The sequence below is a fragment of the Peromyscus maniculatus genome, chromosome 1 (genome assembly GCF_049852395.1).
Source record: "Peromyscus maniculatus bairdii isolate BWxNUB_F1_BW_parent chromosome 1, HU_Pman_BW_mat_3.1, whole genome shotgun sequence".
Lineage (NCBI taxonomy): Eukaryota > Metazoa > Chordata > Mammalia > Rodentia > Cricetidae > Peromyscus > Peromyscus maniculatus.
The window spans coordinates 194210521-194235829 of NC_134852.1; the positions used below are offsets into that span (position 1 = coordinate 194210521).

General features: G+C 44.7%; 2 protein-coding genes across 9 annotated transcripts; one reads left to right on the forward strand and one right to left on the reverse strand.

Moving 5' to 3' along the window:
- Nucleotides 1–306: 306 nt before the first annotated feature.
- Exosc1 (exosome component 1) lies at nt 307–12792 on the reverse strand. The gene is made up of 8 exons (XM_006990460.4): nt 12681–12792; nt 12478–12593; nt 10151–10225; nt 7815–7903; nt 4059–4092; nt 2268–2318; nt 1478–1562; nt 307–851 (listed from the first exon to the last, which is right to left on the reverse strand). Exons 1-8 carry the CDS (start codon nt 12709–12711, stop codon nt 745–747), a joined length of 588 nt encoding a protein of 195 aa, XP_006990522.1. The 5' UTR covers nt 12712–12792; the 3' UTR covers nt 307–744.
- Zdhhc16 (zDHHC palmitoyltransferase 16) lies at nt 12590–25268 on the forward strand. 8 transcript variants are annotated; one of them, XM_006990461.4, is made up of 12 exons: nt 12590–13081; nt 14185–14306; nt 18268–18515; nt 18690–18884; nt 19032–19120; nt 19498–19526; nt 20087–20220; nt 20343–20390; nt 21354–21439; nt 22609–22732; nt 23078–23148; nt 24540–25268. In XM_006990461.4, exons 3-12 carry the CDS (start codon nt 18273–18275, stop codon nt 24652–24654), a joined length of 1134 nt encoding a protein of 377 aa, XP_006990523.1. In that variant the 5' UTR covers nt 12590–13081; nt 14185–14306; nt 18268–18272; the 3' UTR covers nt 24655–25268. The 8 variants fall into 8 exon arrangements, with proteins under 8 accessions (XP_006990523.1, XP_006990524.1, XP_076419225.1 ...); XM_006990462.4 differs by lacking the exon at nt 20343–20390; XM_076563110.1 differs by lacking the exon at nt 20343–20390 and having other exon boundaries at nt 19037–19120; nt 24540–24957.
- Nucleotides 25269–25309: the final 41 nt, after the last annotated feature.

The following is a 25309-nucleotide window of genomic DNA, read 5'->3' on the forward strand; positions in this document are numbered from 1 at the left end:
TTTGTCCTGAAGGAGATGGAAATGGGGGGTTGGTTGGGGGGAAGGGGAGGGAGCAGGAGGGGGGAGAACAAGGGAATCTGTGGCTGATATGTAAAATTAAATTATATTGTAAAATAAAATGAAATTAAAAACAAAAACAAAACAAAAAATATAAAATGAGCATAAAAATTAAGAAAAAAAAAAAGAGGTAAGGGCGATGCTATCCAACCATGAGCACCTGAGTTAAAATCCCAAGCATCCACATGAAAAAGCTGGGCCTGGTCTCATAAAACACACAATAAGTAAGAAATAAGAAAATTACACCACTAACAAATGAAAAGCATGTTTTTTTTCCCCCAGTCATAGCAAAATACATATATACATATTTATAAAGGCATAAGCTATTTCCAATATAACATGGTTTTGTTTGCTGAATGTCTTTAAATAAGATTCACCAGCCAAGAGAATAAAAAGTCACTGTTTCTCAAGAATAGTGTTTCAAATGGAGTACATTTTCTTTTTTATATTTTTGGTTGAGAGTCTTACTTAGCCCACGCTGTTCTCAAACTTGGGAACTAACAATCTTCCTGTCTCGGCTGCCTGGGCCTTGGGTGCTCGTTACAACATGAATGTATTTCTGGCAGATTTTTTAAGAGGTGGTTGTGAGCTGACTGCAGATCCCTTAATAAAGACCATGGCATCCTGATGTTCTTTCACACTAGTACTCTTGGAAAGAGTTGACTCTGTCACTGGGGTAAAGTGTGCTTAGGTTTGTAAGAACTCAGGCTGCACTCTGGCCACTTTCCGGAATTCTTTAGTGTGGGTCTTAGGGCACTGCATCTCACACCAGCTGATGGGAACCATCTGGACACCTAGAAGGGAAAAGACAAAAGCTAGTGTTGGAGGTGTGACTCCAAATACTCTGCTGAGGCTTTTTTTCTTTTCAGCTCGACATGGAAACGTGGTTCAGCTGTAGAATGCTTCTTGGCATATGCAAGACCATGGGTTCCACCCCCAGCATTAAGGGAAAAAGCTTCACTTAAGGAAAAATAAAGAAGCCTCTTTTATTCCACGATATATGGAGGCAGTTACCTATTCTCTGACATTTAGGGGAACCACGCTAACCTTACTTACTTACTGAGCTATGTGTTGTTTAACAGTGGGGACATGCTCTGAGAGGTAAGATTCCAACACTGGGCAAACATCAGTGTGTAACTCAACACATACTAAGACAGCTAGCGACATCACTAGGTGACATTATCTTGTGATTTCTTGGTGGCTTGGGATTGGCCCCAGGGTTGTGTGAAAGCTAAGGAAGTGCTCTCCCACTGAGCTACACCTTAGCACTAGGTGTTAAAATTCTATGGGACCCACCATGGTGACACCTATAATTATCAAAATATTGTTTTCTATATCACATGTAAGTATGTGTGTCCCTACTGCTTCTTAGACAACCACGGTTCCCAGGGAAACAGACTAGGGATCAGGAACAACTTACCTGATTCACTGTGGGCTACCACCACCCCTAATTCGTTTTCAGCAGTGGTCAGCAGGTAATTGGACTGTGCATCACCGAGGGAGATCTAGTCACACGGTACCAGTGAAGGAAAAGAGGGGCCCCACGTGCTGTTGCCTTAGGCCGCTTCACTTCCTGTTCTTGTACTTTTTTTGGTTTTTCAAGACAAGGTTTCTCTGTGTAGCCCTGGCAGTCCTGGAACTCACTCTGTAGACCAGGCTGTTCTCGAACTCAGAGATGGGCCTGCCTCTGCCTCCCAGGTGCTGGGATTAAAGGTGTGCGCCACCACTGCCTTAACTTTTTGTTTTTTCTTTCTTTCTTTCTTTCTTTCTTTCTTTCTTTCTTTCTTTCTTTCTTTCTTTCTTTCTTTCTTTCTTTCTTTCTTTCTTTCTTTCTTTCTTTCTGTCTCTCTCTCTCTCTCTCTTTCTTTCTTTTTTAAAAAGATTTATTTATTATGTATACAGTGTTCTGTCTGCAGGCCAGAAGAGGGCACCAGATCTTATTATGTATAGTTCTGAGCCACCATGTGGTTGCTGGGAACTAAACTCTGGACCTCTGGAAGAGCAGGCAGTGCTCTTAACCACTGAGCCATCTCTCTAGCCCTTGTTTTCTTTTTTGACACAAGGTCTTATGTATCCCAGGCTGGCCTTGAACTCCTGATCCTCCTGCCTTCACCTCCCAAGTGCTTGCTAGGATTACATAATGTGCCACTGTGCCTGGTTTCATTTCTTCCTGTGACAAAAATCCAGAAAGCTAATGGAATAAAGGATACAACTTTGGCCAAAACTATGTCACCCGGGCGGAAACTCTTGTAAATTTCAACCTAGAAAAAACAAACAGGAATAAAAGGTATGAATTAGGTCTACACGAAATTATTAACCACCCAGCAGAGCCAGGCTATTTTCTAACCCCAGGGCAGAGGTGCCATCATTATGTCAATTCAAATGTTCATTGTTTCAGTATCATCGTATTAATAAAAGAATTTGAATTGAGTAACTTGATCAGGAATCTGATTTATACAAAGGTAGCATAACTGGGTCAGGAAGCCTGAGGAGCATCTGAGGAGCACCTGAGGAGTAATAAATAAACACCAACTTTCAAGGCCAGCCTGGGCGATATGGCAAGATCTTATCTCACGACAATAAAGTTTGTATGTGCGGGGCACATATACTCATGTACAAGGATGTGCACTTGTGTGGAGGTCAGAGCTGACATCAGGTTCTTTCTTGGTGACTCCCTACCTTATTCTATTTTTGACAGTCTTTCTTTATAGCACTAGCTGTCCTTAACTTTCTATCTACACCAGGCTGATCTTGAACTCAGAGATCTGCCTGCCTCTGCCTCTCAAGGGCTGGGATTAATGTCATGCTCCACTATGCTCAGTTCCACCTTATTTTTTCAGACAGGGTCTTTTACTGTTCCTCCTGTTCCATATTCTCCACCCTAGCACCTGGGTTATAAACATACATTTGTGCCCCACTTTTTACATGGTGACTAGGGATCTAAACTTAGGTCCTTATGCTTGCCCAGCAGGTACTTGCCCAACTGCCTAGCCTAAAAATACCTTTTAATTATTTATTATTTTTTGGAGAGGGTCTTTCTATGTAGCCCTAGTTAACCTGGAACTTATGTAGACCAGGCATGCCTTACATGCACAGGGCTCCATCTACCTGTCTCTACTTCCTCTGCGCTGAAATTAAAGACATGTGCCACAATGATTAGATAATAATTTTAGAGATAATAGGAGACTAAACATTTGGTCAACTGAGTGAAAAAATCTTGTATGGGAAGAAAGGGAGGGTGATATGAATTTCATATGTTATAGCAAGAAATGTATTAAATTTCCTTAGACTCTACATTCTTATGGATTTCTGAAATTCCCTGGGATAATAATTCCTTCCTTGTGTGTTTGTTTTGAGACAAGTTCTTACTTTAAAGTCCCGGCTGAGGAAGAACTAATTATGTAGGCTAGAATGGCCTCAAACTCAAGAGGTCTGCCTGCCTCCACCTCCTGAACGCTGGAGTTAAAGGTGGGCATGTACCACCACGCCTGGCTACTGTCCGCCTGCCCGTCCGTCCGTCCGTCCATCCATCCATCCATATTTTAGATTTATCATAAATGTATGTTATGTGTACCACATGTATACAGGTGCCAATGAAGGCCAAAATAGGGTATCAGATCCCCTAAAACTAGAACAACAGGGTGTTGTGAGCCACTGTGTGAGTGCTGGGAACAGAACATGGTTCCACAGGACAAACAGCAAATGTTCTTAAATGTTCAAGTCATTTATCCAGTTCTGGGGATAATACTTTTCAAAGCCAAATTCTGTTTTTTTTTTTTCAAGACAAAGTTTCTCTGTGTAACAGCCCTGGCTGTCCTGGAACTTCCTTTGTAGACCAGGCTGGCCTTGAACTCAGAGATCCACCTGCTCTACCTCCAAGTGCTGGGATTAAAGGAATGCACCACCCCCGTATAGCTAAAGCAAAATTCTTGAAATCATAGGAAAACAAAAACAGAACCCCCCACACACAAAAACAAACACCCAAACCACCAATCTTCAACCTTGTCTTTTTCAGTTGCTCGGATATCTTCCTTGCTATATTTATTTAAAGAAAAAAAAAAAGAAAAAGAACGATTAGTTATCTGTGGGAAAGAATTACCCATTGATTCCTAGGAAATAATAAAACATATACCCTTTCTTGGACAATACAGAACAATAGTTTTGATAACTCTTGACAATGGAAAAGCATTATCAGAAATTCAAGGTCATTCGTGGCTACATATGGAAAATTTAAGGACAGTCCAACTATAGGACTTTTGTTAAAAAAAAAAAATTAAAAAACTTCACCTATACTATACTAATTGCATAATTGTTTCTTTTCAAAGAAGCCACACAACAATCTACCATTTCACCCACAAATTTTTTCTTTTATTTATTTATTTACTCTTTATGTATGAACTTTTTGCCTGTGGGCACATATGTGGATTACATGCATGCCTGTTTGGTCCTCTAGAACTGGAGCTACCATGTGTGTGCTGGGAATTGAACCTGGGTCAAAAGTACTCTTTTTTTTTTTTTTTTTTGAGACAGGGTTTCTCTGTATAACAGCCCTGGCTGTCCTGGAACTTGCTTTGTAGACCAGGCTGGCCTCAAACTCACAGAGATCTGTCTTCCTTTGCCTCCTGAGTGCTGGGACATTGGGAGCCCGAAGCCTAGTCTTGGATCAGCATATGACTACCTGTCCAATGGGTTTCTTCAGGGCAAGGCACCTGTGGAAATGGACTCTCACTTGGCAAGGACCAGTAGTTCACAGGACAGCATAGGAATTTGCAAAATTTATGCAGCTTGCAGGCTCTTTTCTCTCTCATATTGGTGATTCTTTGGGCAGTTTTTAGTTTTACTTTTTCAGTCATACATGAAACAGCTGTAATTTCCCCTGGAAACTCTGTTCTTTCTCAAATGTTCCCCCCAAGTTTCAGCAGGGGGCTAATGCTTCTCAAATCTCTTCTCTGGAATTACTAACTACAACTCCTAATCCTGGGAACTTTCCTGACTCAATAGAGACAGTTAGGTACATATGAGAAAACAGCACTTGGAACATTAACCATGTCTCACAGTTCTGGAAAGGAGAGCAGGGCATGCACACACAGAAGAGGGGAAAAGCCTCAGGAATACACATAGTGCCAACTGCTGACAGTAAGTTCCCTGGACAGCAAGCCTACAGAATCAATGATAGGATCTAGTATGAGCCAACGGGGAAAATGCAATGTAAAATGTGGCTCCATCTTTACCATACACAGGAGCTTCTATTAGTATTGTATAGGGAAGAAGTATGGTATATCGAGGTGGAAAGAGTGCCTTATCCAAGTCTGCCTTTACAGAGAGATTGAGACATGGGACCCTCCTGTAGAAAGGGGAACTGTATAAAAGCATATCTTGCAGACATGAAGGAACTCTTTGGGTTTGAACATTGTTGTCCTTAAAGCACTTTGCCCATGTCTATTACTTTTGAACTTTGTAACCGCAGGTAGCCTCTAGCTGACATGAGTGCTGCAGAGCAGATGTGTCTGCGTCAATACTTAGTGAAGCCTGCAGCAACGCTGACCTCCGTGTCTACACTAAGGTTATGCAGGGGTGGGAAGGTGTAGTGGGAGAAGCACAAAGGGGAACAATGAGGGCTTTCGTGATGATCATGATGTATTCCTTAAGTTATGATGTATATCTTAAAGTCAAAAATAGAAGCCAATAGTAAAGCTGTTCATGTAACCCTGGTAGGAAAAACTCTGTTAAAGTATAAATAAAGATGGCTCAAGCTATTTGGGGCCACTTGAGTGCAATCCACCTGGTGGTCAGAATTTCCTGGCTCTGCCACCCCTTCCCCATCTCAGGACCTGAACCGGAGTCGAGATTGGACCCCGGCAGTGGGATCAAAGGTGTGCACCACCACTCCTGGCTCTCAGCAAGTACTCTTAACTGCTGGGCTATCTCTCCAGCTCCTCCACAAATTTTTTTTTTTTAAGACTTTATTATTTTTAAGCTCTTTTTCTTCTGTGACTGTCTGTACCCATTTTCTTTTCTTTCTTCAGCATCTAAGCACATTTTTAAAAAAGATTTACTTATTTATTATGTATATAGTGTTCTGCCTGCACGCATCCCTGAAGGTCAGAAGAGGGCGCCAGATCTCATTAGGTGGTTGTGAGCCACCATGTGGTTGCTAGGAATTGAACTCAGGACCTTTCAAAGAGCAGCCAGTGCTCTTAAGCTCTGAGCCATCTCTCCAGCCCACAAAATTTTCTTATAACCTTGGGTTCAATCAATATTAAAGAATAAAAATTACGTCGTAGTACATGTCTTTAATCCTAGCATATGGGAAGCAGAGGCAGGCAAATTTCTGTGTTCAAGGCTAGCCAAGGCTAAATATTAAAATAAAAAATAAACAATAAATTAAAATAAAGGCTGGGCAGTGGTGGCACATGCCTTTAATCACCCACTCAGGGAGGCAGAGGCAGGTGGATCTCTGTGAGTTTGAGGCCAGCCTGGTCTACAGAGTGAGACAGCTGGAGCTACAGAGAAACATTGTCTTGAAAAACCAAAACAAGCCGGGCGGTGGTGGCGCACGCCTTTAATCCCAGCACTCGGGAGGCAGAGCCAGGCGGATCTCTGTGAGTTCGAGGCTAGCCTGGGCTACCAAGTGAGCTCCAGGAAAGGCGCAAAGCTACGCAGAGAAACCCTGTCTCGAAAAACAAAAAAAAAAACAAAAAAAAAAAAAACAAAAACAAAAAAAAAAAAAACAACAACAAAAAAAAAAAAAAAAAGAAAAAAAGAAAAACCAAAACAAAGAAAGAAAGAAAGAAAAAAACCGTGGGTGGGCAAGATGGCTCAGGGGCCCCAAATGCTTGCTGTCTAAGCCTGATGATCAGCTAAGTTTCTTGTGGGAGCCCATTTTCAGGTTCCTAGTGGCTTTACCCAGCATGTCTGCAGAGAGAGGATGACTGGACCACAGGCCTGAGTGCAGCTGTCTGAGATGTCTGCACTTGGCTGGGCTGGGGGGGGTCTTTTGCTCCACCCCTTGGCATTTCTATAAATACCTTAGGGCAGAGACAGTCAGGGCCCATTGGAATAGGTTCCAGGCCCTCTCCTGTATTATCTCCACAATCTAAATCCTTCTATCTAATATTTCCTGCTGCTCTCACTCAAGAAAACTCTGGGGAACTGTGGGGTTGGTGGGTAGCTGCCCCGCAGTTTCTGGAACCACATCAAGATGGAAAGAGAGAACTGACTTTACAAAATTATCCTGACCTTTACATGTGTGCTGTAGTATGTGAGTCAGCCCATATACATCGAACAAAATACTAAGAAAAAAGCACATGAAAGCACTTCCTAAGAGGCTTCTACTGTGTTTGGTTTGGCTTATCCTGACATTGCTAGTCTACAGCTTTCTTCAGTCCTTTTTGAGACAGGATCTTGTGCAGCCCAGGCTGGCCTTGAACTTGGTATATAGCCAACAATGATCTTGAACTTCTCATCTATGCAAGAATTATGTCATTCTTGAGGATCTAATCTGGGGCTTCTCCATCAACTGAGATGTATCACCAGCCCCCTTTTGCTCTCTTTAAAATCCTCTTTTATTACTAACATTTTTCATTTCTTGCAGCTCATATAACATTTTCTCTGGATAAATGGCAATAAGCAAAGCATTCGGAGACTAAAGTGGGCAGGAAAAAGAGCTGTAATTGCTCCACAAATGCCAGTCTTCCCCACTATCCTTGCCTTACTCCTGGTGCTGAGGCAAACACAAACACAAGAATACATCTTACCGGATAGTTCCTCGAAAAGCGTTTTTTAGTGGTGTGGACCCCACATACAAGATGTGTACTTTGGCAAAACGTGAGTTGATGCTAGAGACCTAGGGAACAGAGACAGGATCAGCATCAAAGGATCAGCTACTGGTTATTCAAAGAACTAGAGCAGGAAACAAGAATTACTAGGATTTTAGTCCAATTAACCCTACTAAGTAGATTAAAGGTTTTTTTTTTAATATTTATTTATTTATTTATTATTTACACAGAAGAGGGTGCCAGATCTCATTACAGATGGTTGTGAGCCACCATGTGGGTGCTGGGAATTGAACTCAGGACCTCTGGAAGAACAGTCAGTGCTCTTAACCTCTGAGTCATCTCTCCAGCCCCAATTAAAGGGTTTTTATTCGGTTTTAGTTTTAGATTTATTTTATCTTATGAAATGAGAGTTTTGTCTGCATGTATATATGGGTACCACCTGTGTGCCCTGTGTCCACAGGTCAGAAGGTGGGGATTGGATCTCCTAGAACTGGAGTTATAGATGGTTGTGAACTACCCATTGGTGCTGGGAACTGAACCCAAAAGAGCAACAAGTGCTCTTAACCACTAAGCCATCTCTCCATGTGTGTGTCTCTATGTGGGTATGTTCACCTGAGTGCATGTGCCCATAGAGGCTAGACGTGTTATATCCATCCCCCAGAAGCTGAAGTCACAGGCAACTGTGAACTGCTCAAAGTGGGCGTCTGGAAAGCAGCAAGTGCTCTTAACCCGAGAGCCATTTATCCAGCCAATTTAAGTAAGTTAGCACCTATTTATCTCTGTCTAAGAAGTATCTGTGGGCTAAAAGCCACAGTGGCTACCTGATAGTGTTACTACGGGAATCAAATGAGAATATACAGTAGTGATCTTAAGAAAGTATCCAAGCCTAAATTAGATGTGATGTGGTGGTGAATGTCTAGAATACAATCCAAGTTATAACAGATCCTGAAACAGGAGGGACTCAAGACTGAAACCAGCTTGGTTTACATAGCAAGTGTACACAGCAGCCTCAACAACTTAGCAAGACAACTCTATTTTGGGGGGGAGTAGGTGGGGGGATAGGGGTGGGGTAGAGGCAGAGTTTCTTTGCGTAGCCTTGGCTGTCTTGGAACTAGCTCTGTAGGACAGAGATCCACCTGCCTCTGCTTCCTGAGTGCTAGGATTAAAGATGCTCACCACCACCATCTGGCTCAAAATTTAATAAGACAACAATAACAACAAAAAGCCTACTAAATCTTACACAAATATACAGTATATGGTAACAAATCCAGACCTTTACCAGTCCTTACTAAGAAACCAGTCTGCGGATGAAACTTAAATCTACATTTTAGTTAATACCTGACATTGAGGTCATTGTGCCTTTGTGATATTTTCAGAATAACACATTTTTTTCCTGTAATAGTTTATAAAGAGAGAAGAATGATGCTGTGCAGGGTGGTACACACCTATAATCCCAGCATTTAGGAGATGGAGACAAGAGGATCAATAAATAGTCATCCTCTGTTACACTGTAAGTCTGAGGCCACTTGGGCTCTATAAGACCTGGGAGAGATGGGGAAGCGAGGGAGGAGATAAGGAGGGAAGGAGAATGATAGAAAGTTATAAATAAACTATAAATTGGTAGAAGATGGAGATGAGGAGGGAATATACTGAACATTATAGGCACTTGGTACATACAGCATTAATTTGTACCTCCTGTTAAATCCCCTATAGCTGAGTATGGAGCTCAGCTGGTAGAATACTTGTCCACACAGACCTAAGTTCTTAGCTCAGCGTTTTATAACGCTGCTCACTGGCTCTCCATGGCTTGCCGGGCCTGTTTTCTCATACAACCCAGGACCACCCACCTAGAGGTGGCACCGCCCACAATGATCTCGGCCCTCTCATATTAACCATCAACCAAGAAATGTCCCAGATAGGCAAGCTGCCATGTGCCAACCAATATGGCAGTCATTAACCACACCTTACTACTGAGGACTTAAATGTGGCTAGCGTTGGGCGCCAGGTCTCGCTCTGTAGCCCATTCTGGTCTTGAACTACTGTTCAAGTTTCCGAAATACTGAGATTATACATGTGAATCACCATGCTTGGCTGAAAACGAATTTTTCTTTTTCTTTTTTTGGAGACAGGGTTTCTCTTTGTAGCCCTGGCTGTCCTGGACCTTGATGTGTAGACCAGGCTGGCCTCCAACTCACCTGCCTCTGCCTCTTAAAGTCGTGAGCCATCATGCCTGTCCCTGAAAATGAACTTTTAACACTCACACACTCAAACAGCCCCATCTAGCTAGTGACACACAAAGATTCAGATCAACTCACCTTACAGGTGACAACAGCGCCCACATCTGGAAGTAGCTGGGACTCAGTTTCTCTCATCACAGACACCACAGGAAGCTATGAAGAGAGTAAACAAGTCGATGCACTGGTTAAGTAAGTGCTGGGTAAAGATAACGGCAGTTTTCGAATAATACAGAATTGTCTTAGAACGGTGGGGTCACAAGGGCAGGCACACTATAGTTATACTTGTAACCCATAGCACAGGACATTAGTTGGAGAGATGGCTCAGCGGTTAAGAGTGCTGGCTGTTCTTCCAGAGATCCTGAGTTCAATTCCCAGTAACCATGTGGTGGTTCACATCCGTCTGTAATGGGATCTGATACCCTCTTCTGATGTACCTGTAGACAGGTCACTCATATACATAAAATAAATAAATATTTTAAAAATATTTTAAAAAAGCTTAGGAAATAAAGAGGACAAGAGACCATTAAAGTTAGGCTGCTATATTTCATATGAATATTTCTGATTAGTTCTAAATTTTTGAAGATGCTCTTGGAATTTCTTGGTATACAATCATATTGCTTATGGATATCTTGATTCCTTCCTCCAGTTATTCTGCTTATTTTTATTTTTTAATGCACAAGAGAGAATTTACAATTAGATGTTATAGAATGGCAATTCTTGTTTTATCCTATCTAAAGGAACAGTCTGAGTTTTCTCTTGAACATGGCATAATGGCAATTAATGTAACTGAGTCTTGTCTTTGAACAAAAAAAGCAGTACCTCTCTTGCTCTGTGCTGTTTCCCCAACTTATTAATTTCTTCCTAATTCAAATAGTTTGTTTAACCCATTCTTTTTTTTATTAATTACACTCATGATATTCATTAATTACACTCATGTTATTAATTACATTTGTGGTATTCATTGATTGCATTCGCAGTATTCATTCAATAACTATATTTATGATAATCACTAATTACATTAATTGTATTGATTTATTACATTCATGATATTATGTCCTGATACTACTGTCCATGTGTGGGGCTTTTCCATCAATCAAAACAGAAATTCTGTACTTAGGAAATCATTGCTCTATATTCCTTTCTTCTCCATACTGAGATAATGTCTGATCTTTCTGTCTATATGAATTTGTATATTTCATATTTCATGTAATACAATTTTATCGTATTTGTCCTTTTTTTGAATGTAGAAACGCTTTATGTATAACTGCATGAGAAATAATACATAGACAGCTTGAGCACAGAGACAGGTTATAGTTCAAAGGTCCAGTGTTTAACCCGTTCTTTACGTCAGAATCACATTCTTTCCACTCCTCCACCTCTACTTATTCTAAAGATGATTCAACCTAAACATTATTTTCACTATCTAGAACAAGGGTCATAAAGCCTGTGACATATTCGCACTGTACTGTGCAATTCTTTTGAAGACATCCTGTTTCCAAGCAAAACACAGTGTGCATTTGTTTATGATTTGTGCCGTGCCTCCTGAGTGTGTTTGGCTCATGATTAAATCCCCAGGAGCCAATGGCATTGTGCAGGACACAGGTAGCCCAGCCCCAGTAGCACTGTGCAAGACACATGGAAGTGCTCAGGAGAAATCTATGGAGTCGATAAACAGACAGACGGAATACAGTCGTGTACCACTCTGCATGGCTACACTTAAAAGTCTAGGTGGGCAAGACTATAGTGAGTAAATGTAATCAAGAGTAACACATTTAAATAAGTACTCTGGAGGAAGATTCTTGCGCGTAACAATCCTACTCCCACCAAAACCCCATTCTTTCAACCAGTGGGTCCAGAAGGGCTTCTACAAGGGGAAAAAAAAAAAGAAGAAAGAACCCCCCCCCCAAAAAAAAAACAAAAAACTCGACTACCTATGGAAGCTATTTAAAAGCGGTTAGTTACAGGGGCTGAGCAGGAGTGTGTTCCACTTAGACGGCACGTGCATAGGCTTCGAGGCAAGAGAGAGCTTAGAGCATTAGGACACTGAAAATCGCCAGCACTACGCTGATGTCACAGAGGTGGGGGCAAGTAGAGCCACTTCAAGGTTAGGGATAGTCGAGATGCAGGACCAGAAGAAGCTCTCTGATGGCTGGGCTACTCTCAATTTGCATCCCCCCCACCCCTCCGTCCTTCTGCGAGTGCATCCTAACCAAGTCAGATTAGCATAACTGGTGTGCAGCGGCTGTGTTTTGGCACAGTGTTGGGATCACAGCTGGGAGAGATGGGAGACCCCAAAGCGTTCTGCTGCTGAGGCGCCAAAGACGCGTCCGCAGTGCCTGCGCCCAAGGACCAGAACTCAGTGGCCGTCTGAGGGAGAACGCGCGCTGGGTAACCGCTTCCTTTACCGCGCCATTCTCGCTGGTCTTCGTCAGGCAGCCGGCCAGAGACGAAAAGATGTAGCCGTGCCGGGTGTAGGTGCCGCTACCGGGGCTGCCTTCCTCCAAGTTACACAGACGTTCACCTGCAGAAGAAATGCTACATCAACCACGGGCACCCAGAAGCTGGTTGTCACCCAGCCTGGGGCTGCGTACAGAGACCGTTCACTTACCGGGGATGCAGTATCTCACGGGTGGTGCCATGCTTGCCGCTGTCCAAAACCCGGATGAAAACGAAGCCGAGTGTGCATTGGTTAACTAGAGGAGTGGCCCCACAGTAACGCGTGCAGCGATTGGTGCCTTTGACCGCGCGCGGTGAGAGCGACTCCATTTCCCAGGCTGCCCCGGGACAGACCTCTGGGGGAACCTTTGCGGGCTCCGGGACTCGCGCCTGCGCAGCTTGATGATGGGCCGGCGGCGGGACCCGGTCTGCTGGCTGGTGCTGCGGGCTGCGGGCCATGGTGGGTCAGACTGAGATTGGCCCGGCCCGGGTCCCGAGCTGGAGCTGGGGGCACTGAGCGGCGGGCAGGGCGACTGGACTGATTTGGCTGAGTGAGAAGCTGGCAGGAGGCAGGTAAGGGCGAAGGCGCGGCGCTTGCTTCCCACCCGAGTTTCAGGTGTCCAGGCCTTGAAGTTCAAGTTCCTGTTCTCTCCACGCCCCGTCCTGAGTGCTTGTGCCCTCCTGCGCCCACCTCAGCCCCGATCTGCCGCTCGCTCCAACTTGCCCATTTCATTGGTTTGGAGACTCAGATCCAGAGACAGGGTTTGGCTTGTCCAAAGTCTCGAAGATAATTCGAGACAGCACAAGCCTAAGACTATTTTTTTTAACCTGAGCCCATCATAGTTGGACTCCGCTGCTCTTAGAAACAACCTTTTTCTGGTTTGGTAAAACCACAGATTCTTCCCTTGCAGGCAGATACTTTAGTGTGGGCCCCTCCTTAACTGTGAATGAGCAGCTCCCGGCTAACATTTCCACTCCTTTTCCTTCTTCCTTTCTTCTTAGCATGTTATCAGGGAAAGAAGTCTTCATAAATGGAATATTGTGATTTATTGATGTCTGAGTCTGACATCAGCTTGAGGTGGCAGAGGTCAGGGGGAGCAAGCATTTTTTGGGCAGATGAAATTTGTCATGACTTTGACCGCACTTTCATCTGTTGGCTTTGGAATTTATTCTTTTCTCCCCTTCCCTCTCTGCCTATCAGGCTTTTTTGGGACACAGATGGTGATTTAGGGGAGTGCTGTTGCCTGCTAATCTCTAATCTGGTAGCAGATGGCCACTGTGACCTGTGGGAACTACTGAGGGGTGGCACTATTAAGGGGTTGAAGGGACTGTGCTTGCCCATTCACTCTGAGGTCATCCATGCCCTCTTGCCATGATTAGATTTAAAATTTTTGTCTTTTCTGTCTTTCCTGAGGTAAAACCTGTTTCACTTTTGGCCTGTGGACAATACATCCTTTCCTAGCATCCTCATATCCCCATATCCCACTAGCTAAAGTGAGGATGGGGCCTGCAGGGTCTTACATTTTGTTCACTCAGATTTGATCAGCATCTTTCAACTTTACATGATCAGCTTTCCACATTACATGTTTGGTTTCTGGTTTGATTTGCCCTCTAAAATGTATCATTGCTCTTTAGTGCTACGGTTCTAATAACGGTTCTATTTCTTTACTAATCAGAAAGAATGAGAGCTGCAAATACTTTGGTGTTGTCACATTGGCAAGAGTGCCCTTGCTGGCTCCTGTAGAGCTGACCAGCCTTTCCAGTTTTGTGTCTGTCCAGGTCATTCATTCAACAACAGGTATTTATTGAAGGCTTCTATGAGCCAGGTATTATGCTAAGATGTTTATAAGCATTTGATTTAACGTGTGTGTGTGTGTGTGTGTGTGTGTGTGTGTGTGTGTGTGTATGTATGTATGTGCAGATACGCATTTGTATGTATTAAAAAAAAATAAAGTTTGGGCCAGGCATGGTGATGCACGCCTTTAATTCCAGCACTCAGGAGGCAAACACAGTTAGATCTCGGTGAGTTCCAGGGCAGCTAGGGCTGTTACATAGAGAAACCCTAAAACAAACAAACAAAAAAAAAAAAAAATTTAAGGTTTAGAGAAAGAAGTAACTGGGACTACTTTGGGAAAGAATTGTACCCTAAATAGGGTACAAGTAGATGAGAATTGGTCAATCTAGCCTTTGAAGTAGGCGTTTCATGCAGAATCAAGAATGCAGGAGGTGACTGACAATCTGATTTTCTAAGGTTTTTTTTTTTTAAAGATTTATTTACTATGTATACAGTGTTCTGCCTGTATGTGTGCACACCAGAAGAGGGCACCAGATCTCATTACAGATGGTTGTGAGCTACCATGTGGTTGCTGGGAATCGAACTCAGGACCTCTGAAAGAACAGCTGATGCTCTTAACCTCTGAGCCATCTCTCCATCCCTGATTTTTTTTTTTAAGACATGGTCTCATGTATTCATGCTGGCCGCTAACTAGCTCTGTAGCCAAGGGTGATTTTGACCTTCTGATCCTCTTGCCTCCAGCTGTACATACACCTCAGTTTTGAGGATTTTTATTTTATTTTTTGTTTTTCAAGACAGGGTTTCTCTGTGTAACAGCCCTGGCTGTCCTGGAACTCACTCTGTAGACCAGGCTGGCCTCAAACTGGCAGAGATTCGCTTGCCTCTGCCTCCTGAGTGCTGGGATTAAAGGCATGCACCACCACCACCACCACCACCACCACCACCACCACCACCACCACCTGGCTAGTTTTGAGGATTTTTATTAGACAGGGTCTCACTGTGTAGCTCTGACTGTCCTAGAACTCATAGTGTAGACCAGGCTGGCCTTAAACTCACAGAGAGATCAACCTGCTTTTGCTTTCTGAGTGCTGGGATTAAAGGCATGCATTACCACGCCCAGCTTTTTGAGGATTTTTTAAAGACTGATCATAATAGCTCTTAGGTGACATAATTTGCATTTATTACGAATTAGGAAAGTATCTGAGTTTTGCACACTATCATTATAAAAAGTATTTCAGCAACTAGGACATCCTCCATTACTCCTAAAAAGAGAATGTGCAGTGGTACACTCGTGTGGGGCAGGTAGCTCCATCCCATTTTTTTTTTTAAAAGAGGGTCTCTGAAGACTTTTTTTTTTTAAATTTATTTATTTGTATTTTATGTACATGGGTGTTTTGCCTGCATGTATGTCTGTGTGAGAATGTTGAATCCCCTGGAACAGGAGTTATAGACAGTTGTGAGCTGCCATGTGGGTGCTGGGAATTGAATCTGGGTCCTCTGGAAGAGCAGCCAGTGCTCCTAACCGCTGAGCTATCTCTCCAGCCCCCATCCATCCCACTCTTATACTTGGTTGTGGCCAGCTACAAAATTCATGATTTTCCAAATCATGAGTCTAAGTAATAGCAGTCCCAACTCAAAGATGGTGTAAGTACGATGCTTTCCATTTTTCCTTTTCCTTTTCCTTTTTTTTGTGGGGGAGGGGAGAGCAGACAGGGTTTCTCTGTGTGGCCCTTGCTATTCTGGAACTTACTCTGCCTCCTGAGTGCTGGGATTAAAGGTAAGCACCACCACTGCCCGCCTCAGTTTTTCTTTTCTACATTTCCTGTTAATTCTTTTGGCTTCTCGGGATGGAAAGGCTAGTTTCTTCCCCTGGTGCAGTGTCTATAAGTCTCTCCCCACAAGGCTTCAGTTTTCTTAAAGGCCTTTTTTGCAGGGTTTCTCTTCACCTTTTGGTTCCCAAGCTTGTGGAAGGAAGTAATTAACTATTTTCTTTGAAAAGCCTTTTGTGGGGATGAACCGGGGTGCAAGAAGAGTCCATTACTCCAGTTACTGAACTGACACCCATCTCCACAGCAGAGTAACCGAGTCTAGTTTCTGCTGGGTTATGAGCTGCCTGTTAAATAAGTCAGTGGGGTTGCTGAGGACAAAGCACTATTCCCTGTCCAGCGTTGAAACATTAGTTTAGGCAGCTAAGGAGACTATTGTAGAAAGTCTGTGAGAGTCTCCGGGTCCACAGTTGTGTTCATTGCTTGGGCCCAGTGCAGAGATGGAGGCACATTAAGAGGAGCCATGGAGAGTGCTGAGAGCCAGGAAGGTGCTTGGGAAGCTTGGGGCTGAGAGCATCAGTCACAGAAGTGCTGCTTAATCAGAGAAGACCTGGACAAGCTCCCAAGGGGGCAGCTCCCTCTTACCACTTATCTTACGCTCTGAATACCTGAAGTTACCTTGACTGCTATAATCCTGGCTTAGGGCTGGGAGTGGAACTGGAGACAGAGTATCTTATGTCATGCAAGTGGTGGCTGACTGTCCTAACGGGGAACAAAGAATCATGTCATCTGGCTGGCCTGTAACCTCAGCCCAGATGGATTAGGAACACTTGGATAGGATCCTGTGTATTACAGAGCAAGCAGGCGGTCCTTGGACCTGGCCACCCCCACCCCTGCCTCAGTGCCTTAGGAAGATACAGGGGTGCAGTTTTGTTTATGTTGGTTAAGCTTTACTCCATGGTCTGTCCAGACAGATTTCTCCAAAACAAACAAGCAGACAAACAAACCAAAACAACAAAACCCCGCAGGGAGCTGGGGAGCTGGCTTAGCTGTTTAAGTATGGCTCCACAAGCATGGTGACCTAAGTTTGATCCCATAGAACGCATGTGAAAAGACAAGTGTGTCTGTCTCTAATCCTAGTGCCGGAGAGACAGAGACAGGTGGCTCCCTGGAGCTTGTGCAGCTGAATTGGTGAGTTTCAGGTTTAGTGAAAAAACCTGTCTCAAAAATAAGAGGTGTATGTATGTGACAGGGATGGGTGTAGGGGTTAGCTGAAGAGATGGTCCAGTAGTTAAAAATACTTGTTGCTGTTCATTTTTTTTTTTTCCTCCAGACAGGGTTTCTCCCTGTAGTTTTGGAGCTGGCCTTGAACTCACAGAGATCCGCCTGGCTCTGCCTCCCAAGTGCTGAGATTAAAGGCATGCACTGCCGCTATCTGGCGCTGTTTATTATTATTACTGTTATTATTTTTGTTTTTCAAGACAGGGTTTCTCTGTGTAGTTCTGGTTGTCCTGGAGCTCGCCCTGTAGACCAGGTTAGCTTTGAACTTTGAGATCGCCTGCTTTTGCCTCCCGAGTGCTGGGATTAAAGGTGCATGTCACCGTGCCCAGCCCAGCACTTGATATTCATGCGGAAGACTCAGCACATATATGGCAATTCACAGCCATCTGTAACTTCAGCCCCAAGGGATCTAACACCCTCTTCTGGCTTCTGGGCACCAGGCACACACATGGTACATGTACATACATGCAAGCAAGCATTCATAAAATAAATTTTTAAAAAAGTATGTGGAGGGTAACTAGGGAAGAGACCCCTGATACCCAGTTCTGGCCTCTACACATGTGCTGTACACACACAAAAGAACGCCTCTGACTTGGAGCCAACTATTTCTCCCTTTACTGTGGCCGTTCAGGTGTAAATTACCTGGGATTTGCTGCATAATCATGTAGTGTAACGTAACTACTACCTTTATAGCCTCAGAACCTTCCGTCCCTATCTTCTGTAATACAGTTGGCACAGTGACATTAGAAATTCTGTAGAAAAGTGACCTTTTTGTCTTTCCACAGCTGAGGACTAGCCTAATATCCTAATTAGGCCTTAGTCTTGAGAAGTCCCCTAAGTTGATGTTTTGAGCCTTCTCATTTGGGTAAGGTGGGACAAGGCTCAGGCTGGATCCTTATATTAGTATATTCTCCTAGGAGCCATGCGGGGCCAGCGGAGTCTGTTGTTGGGCCCAGCCCGCCTCTGTCTGCGTCTCCTCCTGCTCCTGGGTTACAGGCGTCGCTGCCCACCTCTGCTCCGGGGCCTGGTCCAGCGCTGGCGTTATGGCAAGGTTTGCCTGCGCTCCCTGCTCTACAATTCCTTTGGAGGCAGTGATACTGCTGTTGATGCTGCCTTTGAGCCTATCTACTGGCTGGTGGACAATGTGATCCGCTGGTTCGGAGTGGTAAGTGATGATGCCCAGGGAGCCCAGGAGAGGGGATGTTTTGGGGGGAAGAGGGTATTTCTGATGGGTTCACACTAAGCTTTGGAAGCCAACCTGCCATGCCCAGGGAAGTTCCTGAGTCTTGATGGGTATAGCTCTCTCATGGTGTCTTCTTGACCTCACTGGTGTTGGCAGGTGTTTGTGGTGCTGGTGATCGTGCTGACTGGGTCCATTGTGGCCATTGCTTATCTGTGTGTCCTGCCCCTCATCCTTCGAACCTACTCAGTCCCACGACTCTGCTGGCATTTCTTCTATAGTCACTGGAATCTGATCCTCATCGTCTTCCATTACTACCAGGCCATCACCACTCCTCCTGGATACCCACCCCAGGTGGGACCCCACTGGGGAACGGGGAGGAGCAGAGTTGCACGCTATGGTAGCCGGTTCCATTAATGGGAGGGAGAGTGACTTGCAATCTTTTGGGACAGAAGTCTTGTGGTGCTACAGTGGTCAAGATGTTCTTCTCAATTTGCACAGGGCAGGAATGACATTGCTACCGTCTCCATCTGTAAGAAGTGCATTTACCCCAAACCAGCCCGAACACACCACTGCAGCATCTGTAATAGGTGGGTCTTAGCTTTGCTGTAAACCTCATTTGAGGCCCTCTTGCTGTAACCCTAAGACAAAACCGGGCCCTGGAACTAGTTGTGTATCAGAGTACCTATTAAGATCTAGGCACTGTGCTTCCCATCTGCTGACACCCAGTCTTCAGGACGATCCTGTGAGTGAGGCATTATTGCTACCTGTACAAACTGAGGTGACGAGATGTTTCCTTGTCACCTAGCCAGTAAACAACAGAACTGGGTTTGAAGGAAGGCCTGGCTGTCATCAGAGTCTGTGCCCTTTCCATCTCAGCAAGATGCTGATCCTAGTAGGAAAGGATTGTCACTGACATCTCAAGATCTTTGGCCACCGTAACAGAGCCTGTGTCCCTCCCTCACAGGTGTGTGCTGAAGATGGATCATCACTGCCGTATCCTTTTGCTCTTCAGCCCAAGACCCAGCCAAGACCGTCGGTTTTACCTGCAGAGCACTCACTCACTGCACACAGGGTTCATAGTCACAATCAAGGCTTTCTAACTAGCATTAATCTCTAGAGAATAATGGCTCATGAGAAGTAGTAGGAGAGGCATTGTTGGGGGCTTACCATCTTTTGTGGGGAGCAGAATATTTACATTCTTTCTAGACTGGATCTTGTAGGAGAAAGGAATTTTCTGGCAGGTCTTTTGTCAATCAAAAGGTGTTTGGGCCTCTGTGGCTGGAGGCACCAGATACAACTGCGGGTTCTGTTTTGTCTCTCCATGCAGAAGTCTGTCTAACCTGAGTTAGGCTGAATATTTGCAGGTGGTTAAGATTTCTTGGTGGAATCTGAAAGCTCTGAAAAGCTTAGACAATTTTTACCTTAACCTTGGGAAACTGCCCTCTATTTTCTTGCCTTTGTGCTTGGGTGATGTCATGAACTAAGGATGAGCTGTAGGGGCTTGGACACCCCCAAATTATATTTGATCTTGTCCTTAATCATTCCTCCACCAGCCTGGCTAAACAACTGTGTGGGCCACTATAACCATCGCTACTTCTTCTCTTTCTGCTTTTTCATGACTCTGGGCTGTGTCTACTGTAGCTACGGAAGTTGGGACCTTTTCCGGGAGGCTTACGCTGCCATCGAGGTGAGCCCGTGGCTAGGAAGAGAGAAACTCAGCAGAACAGACCCTTTCCCCGATGATTGGGTTGGTAGCTCCCTGTGTTAGTGGCCCGAGAGTATAACCAGCACTGTTTTCCATCCCCTTAGAAAATGAAACAGCTTGACAAGAACAAACTACAGGCAGTTGCCAACCAGGTGGGCAGTCTCCACGCCACTGCCTCCTGCTGCTCAGGCCTGGGGTTTAAGAGTTAATTAGGTGAAAGGGCCTGCTAGTTTACTTACAGGCTAGCTGCCAGACCAGACCAGTTTCTAAGGAAGCTGTCATGGCAGACTAAGTGGCCTGGGGGCAAACTATAAGTCTCTGGTATGGCAGTTCTAAGTCATCTATCCCATTAACACTTCTTTGGGCTGAGCCTGGACTCGGCCTTCAGGATGGCCTGAGCAGCAAGGGGTCTATGTTAGTCTGTGTAATGGGGTTCCAGGGGTAGACACCACGCTAGGCCAGCAGCTTCAGGATCATTTCCCCTCCCTGTTTCTTTTAGGACCCCTTACTCTGTGCACATCTTGGACTTGTATATTGCACTCCTGTTGCTTTTTCACAGCATACACCCCCCCTGTTAGTCCATGCCAGGTATAGACCTCTCTTGTGGATGTAGCCACACAGAGAAGGAAATGTGGTTGGCTAGAGAGAAGAGTGGCTTCCCCTGGAGTCCCATTATTGCTGTCAACCTACAAGCTCAGTTACTCCTTTTGTGCTTGGCTATCTTGTGCAGACCTGCTCTACTGTCTGTTCATGTGATGGTGCCACTGGGCTTGGTCCACCCATCTGGCTGCTGGTCTGGTTTCCTCTGTGGCTTTAATCCCCGTTTTTTTTTTTTTTTTTTTTTTGGTTTTTCGAGACAGGGTTTCTCTGTGTAGCTTTGCGCCTTTCCTGGAGCTCACTTGGTAGCCCAGGCTGGCCTCGAACTCACAGAGATCCTCCTGGCTCTGCCTCCCGAGTGCTGGGATTAAAGGCGTGCGCCACCAACGCCCGGCTAATCCCCGTTTTTATCTGCCTAGTTGTATATTAGTTCCTGCCTGTAGGTGCTTGGGGCTCTGGTGGCAGTGCTGGAGACTGACAGAGCAAGGGAGCCAGGCTTTGCTGTTTTCTTTTTGTAGACTTACCAGCAGACTCCACCACCTACCTTCTCCTTTCGAGAAAGAATAACTCACAAGAGTCTTGTCTACCTCTGGTTCCTGTGCAGGTATTTAACTCAGTTTTGGTAGTTTTAAGGGAGGGAAACATTTGTAGGTACCCACACACAGGGAAGACAGGGCTGAGTAAACTGCCGTTGTCCTAGTCTAATTGAGGCTGGCAGAGTGCTTCTCTTCAATATTTTGGGGCAGAGAACAGTAAGGCTATAGCATTTCTGGTTATTAATGCAATCGTGCTTGTTATGTGCCAAAGTAAGTTAAGCTCTTGTTTTATTGATTCCTAACCACACAACAGGTGATTCCATTTACTGAGAAGGGAAATTGAAAACTCAGAGGAGTAAAGGGATTTGTCCTACGATGTATAGCTAGAAGTTGCAGAGTTGAAGTATGAATTTCTGCCAACCCCTAGTCCAACCTCTTGTGCTTGTATGATTCTTCACTACTTTTCCCCCCTTGGTTTTTTTTTTGAGACAGGGTTTCTCTGTGTAGCCCTGGTTATCCTGGGACTCACTCTGTAGACCAGGCTGGCCTTGAACTCAGAGATCCACCTGCTTCTGCCTCCCTAGGGCTGGGATTAAAGGTGTGCACTACCATACCTGGCCCTCTATTATTTTCTGTTTTTGTTTTTTCTTCATGTGCATTGGTGTTTTGCCACAGGTGTTGGTTCTCCTGGAACTGGAGTTACAGACAGCTGTGAGCTGCCATGTGGGTGCTGGGAATTGAACCTGGGTCCTCTGGAAGAACAGTCAGTGCTCTTAACTGTTTATCCATCTCTGCAGCCCTACATCATCTTTTTTTTTAATTTATTTTTACTTTATATGCATTGGTGTTTTGCAAATTGGTGTCCTGTCACATGGAACTAGAGTTAGACAGTTGTGAGCTGCCGTGTGGGTGCTGGGAATTGAACTGAGGTCTCTGGAAGAGCAGCCAGTGCTCCTAACCAGTCAACCATTTCTCCAGCCCCTCCATTATTTTCTAAGTATGGGCATTTTAAGAAAATTTACATTTTTCTCAGTAGTACTCATTTTCCTATCTTCCTTCCCACACCAATTTTTTTCCAGCTTACTTCAACAGATCTTTAAGAGGTAGAATACATGTTCACCTAGACCATATATGAGATAAGTGAGGCAGAGAGGCTATGAGCTAGTCATAACCACAAGCTCCATTTCCCACTGTTTTCTAGCTTCTAATTTCTATCCATTTTTGTCTCTTTTCTTAGTTCTGTGGCACTGGCTCTTGGTGCCCTAACCATATGGCATGCTGTTCTCATCAGTCGGGGTGAGACTAGCATCGAAAGGCATATCAACAAGAAGGAGAGACGTCGGTTACAGGCCAAGGGCAGAGTGAGTGGGGAAGAGGGGACTTGGGTGAGCAGGTGGGTAACTGATCCTACATCGAATAAACAGGCCATGATTAGAGCTGACTAGACAAGTTCCTAGGTTTTTTGTTTCTTTTGTTTGTTTAAGCTGGGTCTCATTATGTGGTCTTGGCTGGCCTGGAATTCTCCATAGACTGTCTGGCCATCTACCTCCGGAGTGCTCTTAACCAGTCAAAGGCATGGATCATCACAACCAGCTGACAGACATCATAAAAAGTTATAATTTTGTTTACTGGAGCTCTATCCTTATCTCCAAGATGACAAGGAGATTAAGAAGAGGTCTGTAGAAATGTATTTTCCTTGTCTCTAGGTATTTAGGAATCCTTACAACTACGGCTGCTTGGACAACTGGAAGGTGTTCCTAGGTGTGGATACAGGAAGGTAAAGTAGACAGAGCAGTGCTATGCAACAGGACTTTGTGATGGGGAAGATGGTCCATACTCAGAAGCAAAGATTGTAATTGGGCTGAAGGTAAAGACAGACAGTGCTGTGGAACCAAACTCCCATGACAGGGAAAATGGTCTATTCACAGAAGCACAGAATGTGGCTAGTGCCATTGGGAGTTTGTAATTAGGTTTCATCCTCAGGAATAGCATAACCATTTTATTTGAACCATCAGGGCCTGAGGCTAAAGCTACAAATTCAAGGAAATATTTGTTGTATGCACATCATGTGTATGCTTGGTGCCTGAGGTCATCACGAGAGGGCACTGGATGGATCCTTTGGGACTGGAATTGTAGATGGTTATAAGTTATGTGGCTGCTAGGAATCAAACCCGGGTTCTCTACAGGAGCAACAAGTACTCTCAACTGCTGAGCCACCTCTACAACCCTTAAAACTGGTTTGAGATGATGTTCAAGATGACTGCCTAAGAGTACTGAGAGAGCAGTTTTTAGGGAGGGCATAGAGGTGGGCTGTAGTCAGGAGTCATCTTTTACTTGTATGGCAGTACAGTATGTCTGGAGTTCAAGCCAACAGTGTGAGAGACTGGGGTAACCTACACGTTGCAGAGGTCCTACAACAGTATGAGGCTAGATCTATTCAGTCCATGAGACTAGAGAAAACCATTTTTCAAACTGCAAATTACCAGGCCAGGCACACTTGTGCATTTCTAATCCTGTGCACTTGGAAGTCACAGGCAGGAATATCGGGTTTGATGACCCCACCCCATCTCATCCCTGACAGTTACTGAAAGAGGAACAATGAGGTGAATAGAGTACTTTCCTTTCTCTGCCTCATCCTCATTACATTTATTCCACCCACCAGTGTGCCTGCAGTGCCTTCTTAAAAGACCTGGCTGGGTATGGCAGCCCACACCTGTAATTCCAGCACTTCGGAGACCAGAGCAGTAGGATCAGTAATTCATAGCCAGCCTGGGTTACACAGTGACACCCTATCTTGAAACAAAAATAAGTGACTAGAATGGAGAAGCCCATACCTACAGAAGAGTATGTGCAAACTTCTTAAGCCCCACCCCCCACATAAAACTTCCCTAACATCACATGCTCTCTTTGTGCTTAAATGTTCTTTAAAACCTTTTCTTTTGTCTGTTTGAGACAGGGTAGCCTTTCTGTGTAGCCTTGGCTGTCTTGGAACTCAAGAGATCTGCTTGCCATCTCTTGTACCACCACTTCCCAGCAAACCCCAGAGGATATGTTCTCAGATTCAGATAGAGATTAGAACTTCCATCTTTGTGTTTGATGTCTGCTTGCACAGGAAGGACAACCAAGAACTCAGTACTAAAGAGACATTTTCTTGGTCATTTCCCACAGGCATTGGCTGACCCGGGTGCTGTTACCTTCTAGTCACTTACCCCACGGGAATGGAATGAGCTGGGATCCTCCTCCCTGGGTGACTGCTCACTCAGCCTCTGTGATGGCCGTGTGAGCCACAACTTGACCATGATGCTTGATATGTCTCTCTCAAGAGCTTCCAAGGGCAGCTTTCTTGGAATCCATGACCATAAAGAGCCACTAGGCCTGCCTTAGAGTACTACTTAAGGAACAACCCAAGAGCAGTTTTCTGGCCACCTCAAAACAAGATACAGCCAGTCGGTGGTGACGCATGCCTTTAGTCCCAGCACTTGGGAGGCAGGCAGGCCGATCTCCGAGTTCCAGGCCAGCCTGGTCTACAAAGGGAGTTCCAGGACAGTCAGGACTGCTACACAGAGAAACCCTGTCTCGACAAACCAAAAAGAAAAAAAAAAGAAGATAATGTGGAGAAATCCTAGGACTGATGTCCCTTTACTCAGGCAAACAAGTTTTAGCCCCAGACAAGGGGTCAGGCAATAGCTACCTTGTCCAGTGCTGACTCTGATGCCCTCTAGGTCACAGCACTGGGGCTAGCAACCATCTCTTTCACTTTGGGAAAAGATTCATCAGGTATGTTGAAATTCTGGCTTCTGAATGGGACAGAGACACTAAGCCTATTGCCAAGGTCACTGCCATTTCTCACGTGCTGCAGAAGGAGCAAAAATAAAGGCATTTGATTTGTAAAGATAAGTAGCTTCTATGTCTGCCTTGGTGATGGGGGAGGTCAGGCT

Excerpts from the sequence above, each read along its gene's own strand:
- Exosc1 (XM_006990460.4), bottom strand. The coding sequence starts at position 12,711 with ATGGCACCACCCGTGAGATACTGCATCCCCG. Across the intron at positions 10,226-12,477 it reads AGACCAGCGAGAATGGCGCG|CTTCCTGTGGTGTCTGTGAT; the intron begins GTAAAGGAAGCG and ends CTCTCTTCATAG. Across the intron at positions 2,319-4,058 it reads GAGCAACTGAAAAAGACAAG|GTTGAAATTTACAAGAGTTT; the intron begins GTTGAAGATTGG and ends TGTTTTTTCTAG.
- Zdhhc16 (XM_006990461.4), top strand. The coding sequence starts at position 18,273 with ATGCGGGGCCAGCGGAGTCTGTTGTTGGGCCCAGCCCGCCTCTGTCTG. Across the intron at positions 20,221-20,342 it reads AGGCTTACGCTGCCATCGAG|AAAATGAAACAGCTTGACAA; the intron begins GTGAGCCCGTGG and ends CCATCCCCTTAG. Across the intron at positions 22,733-23,077 it reads GGTTACAGGCCAAGGGCAGA|GTATTTAGGAATCCTTACAA; the intron begins GTGAGTGGGGAA and ends CCTTGTCTCTAG.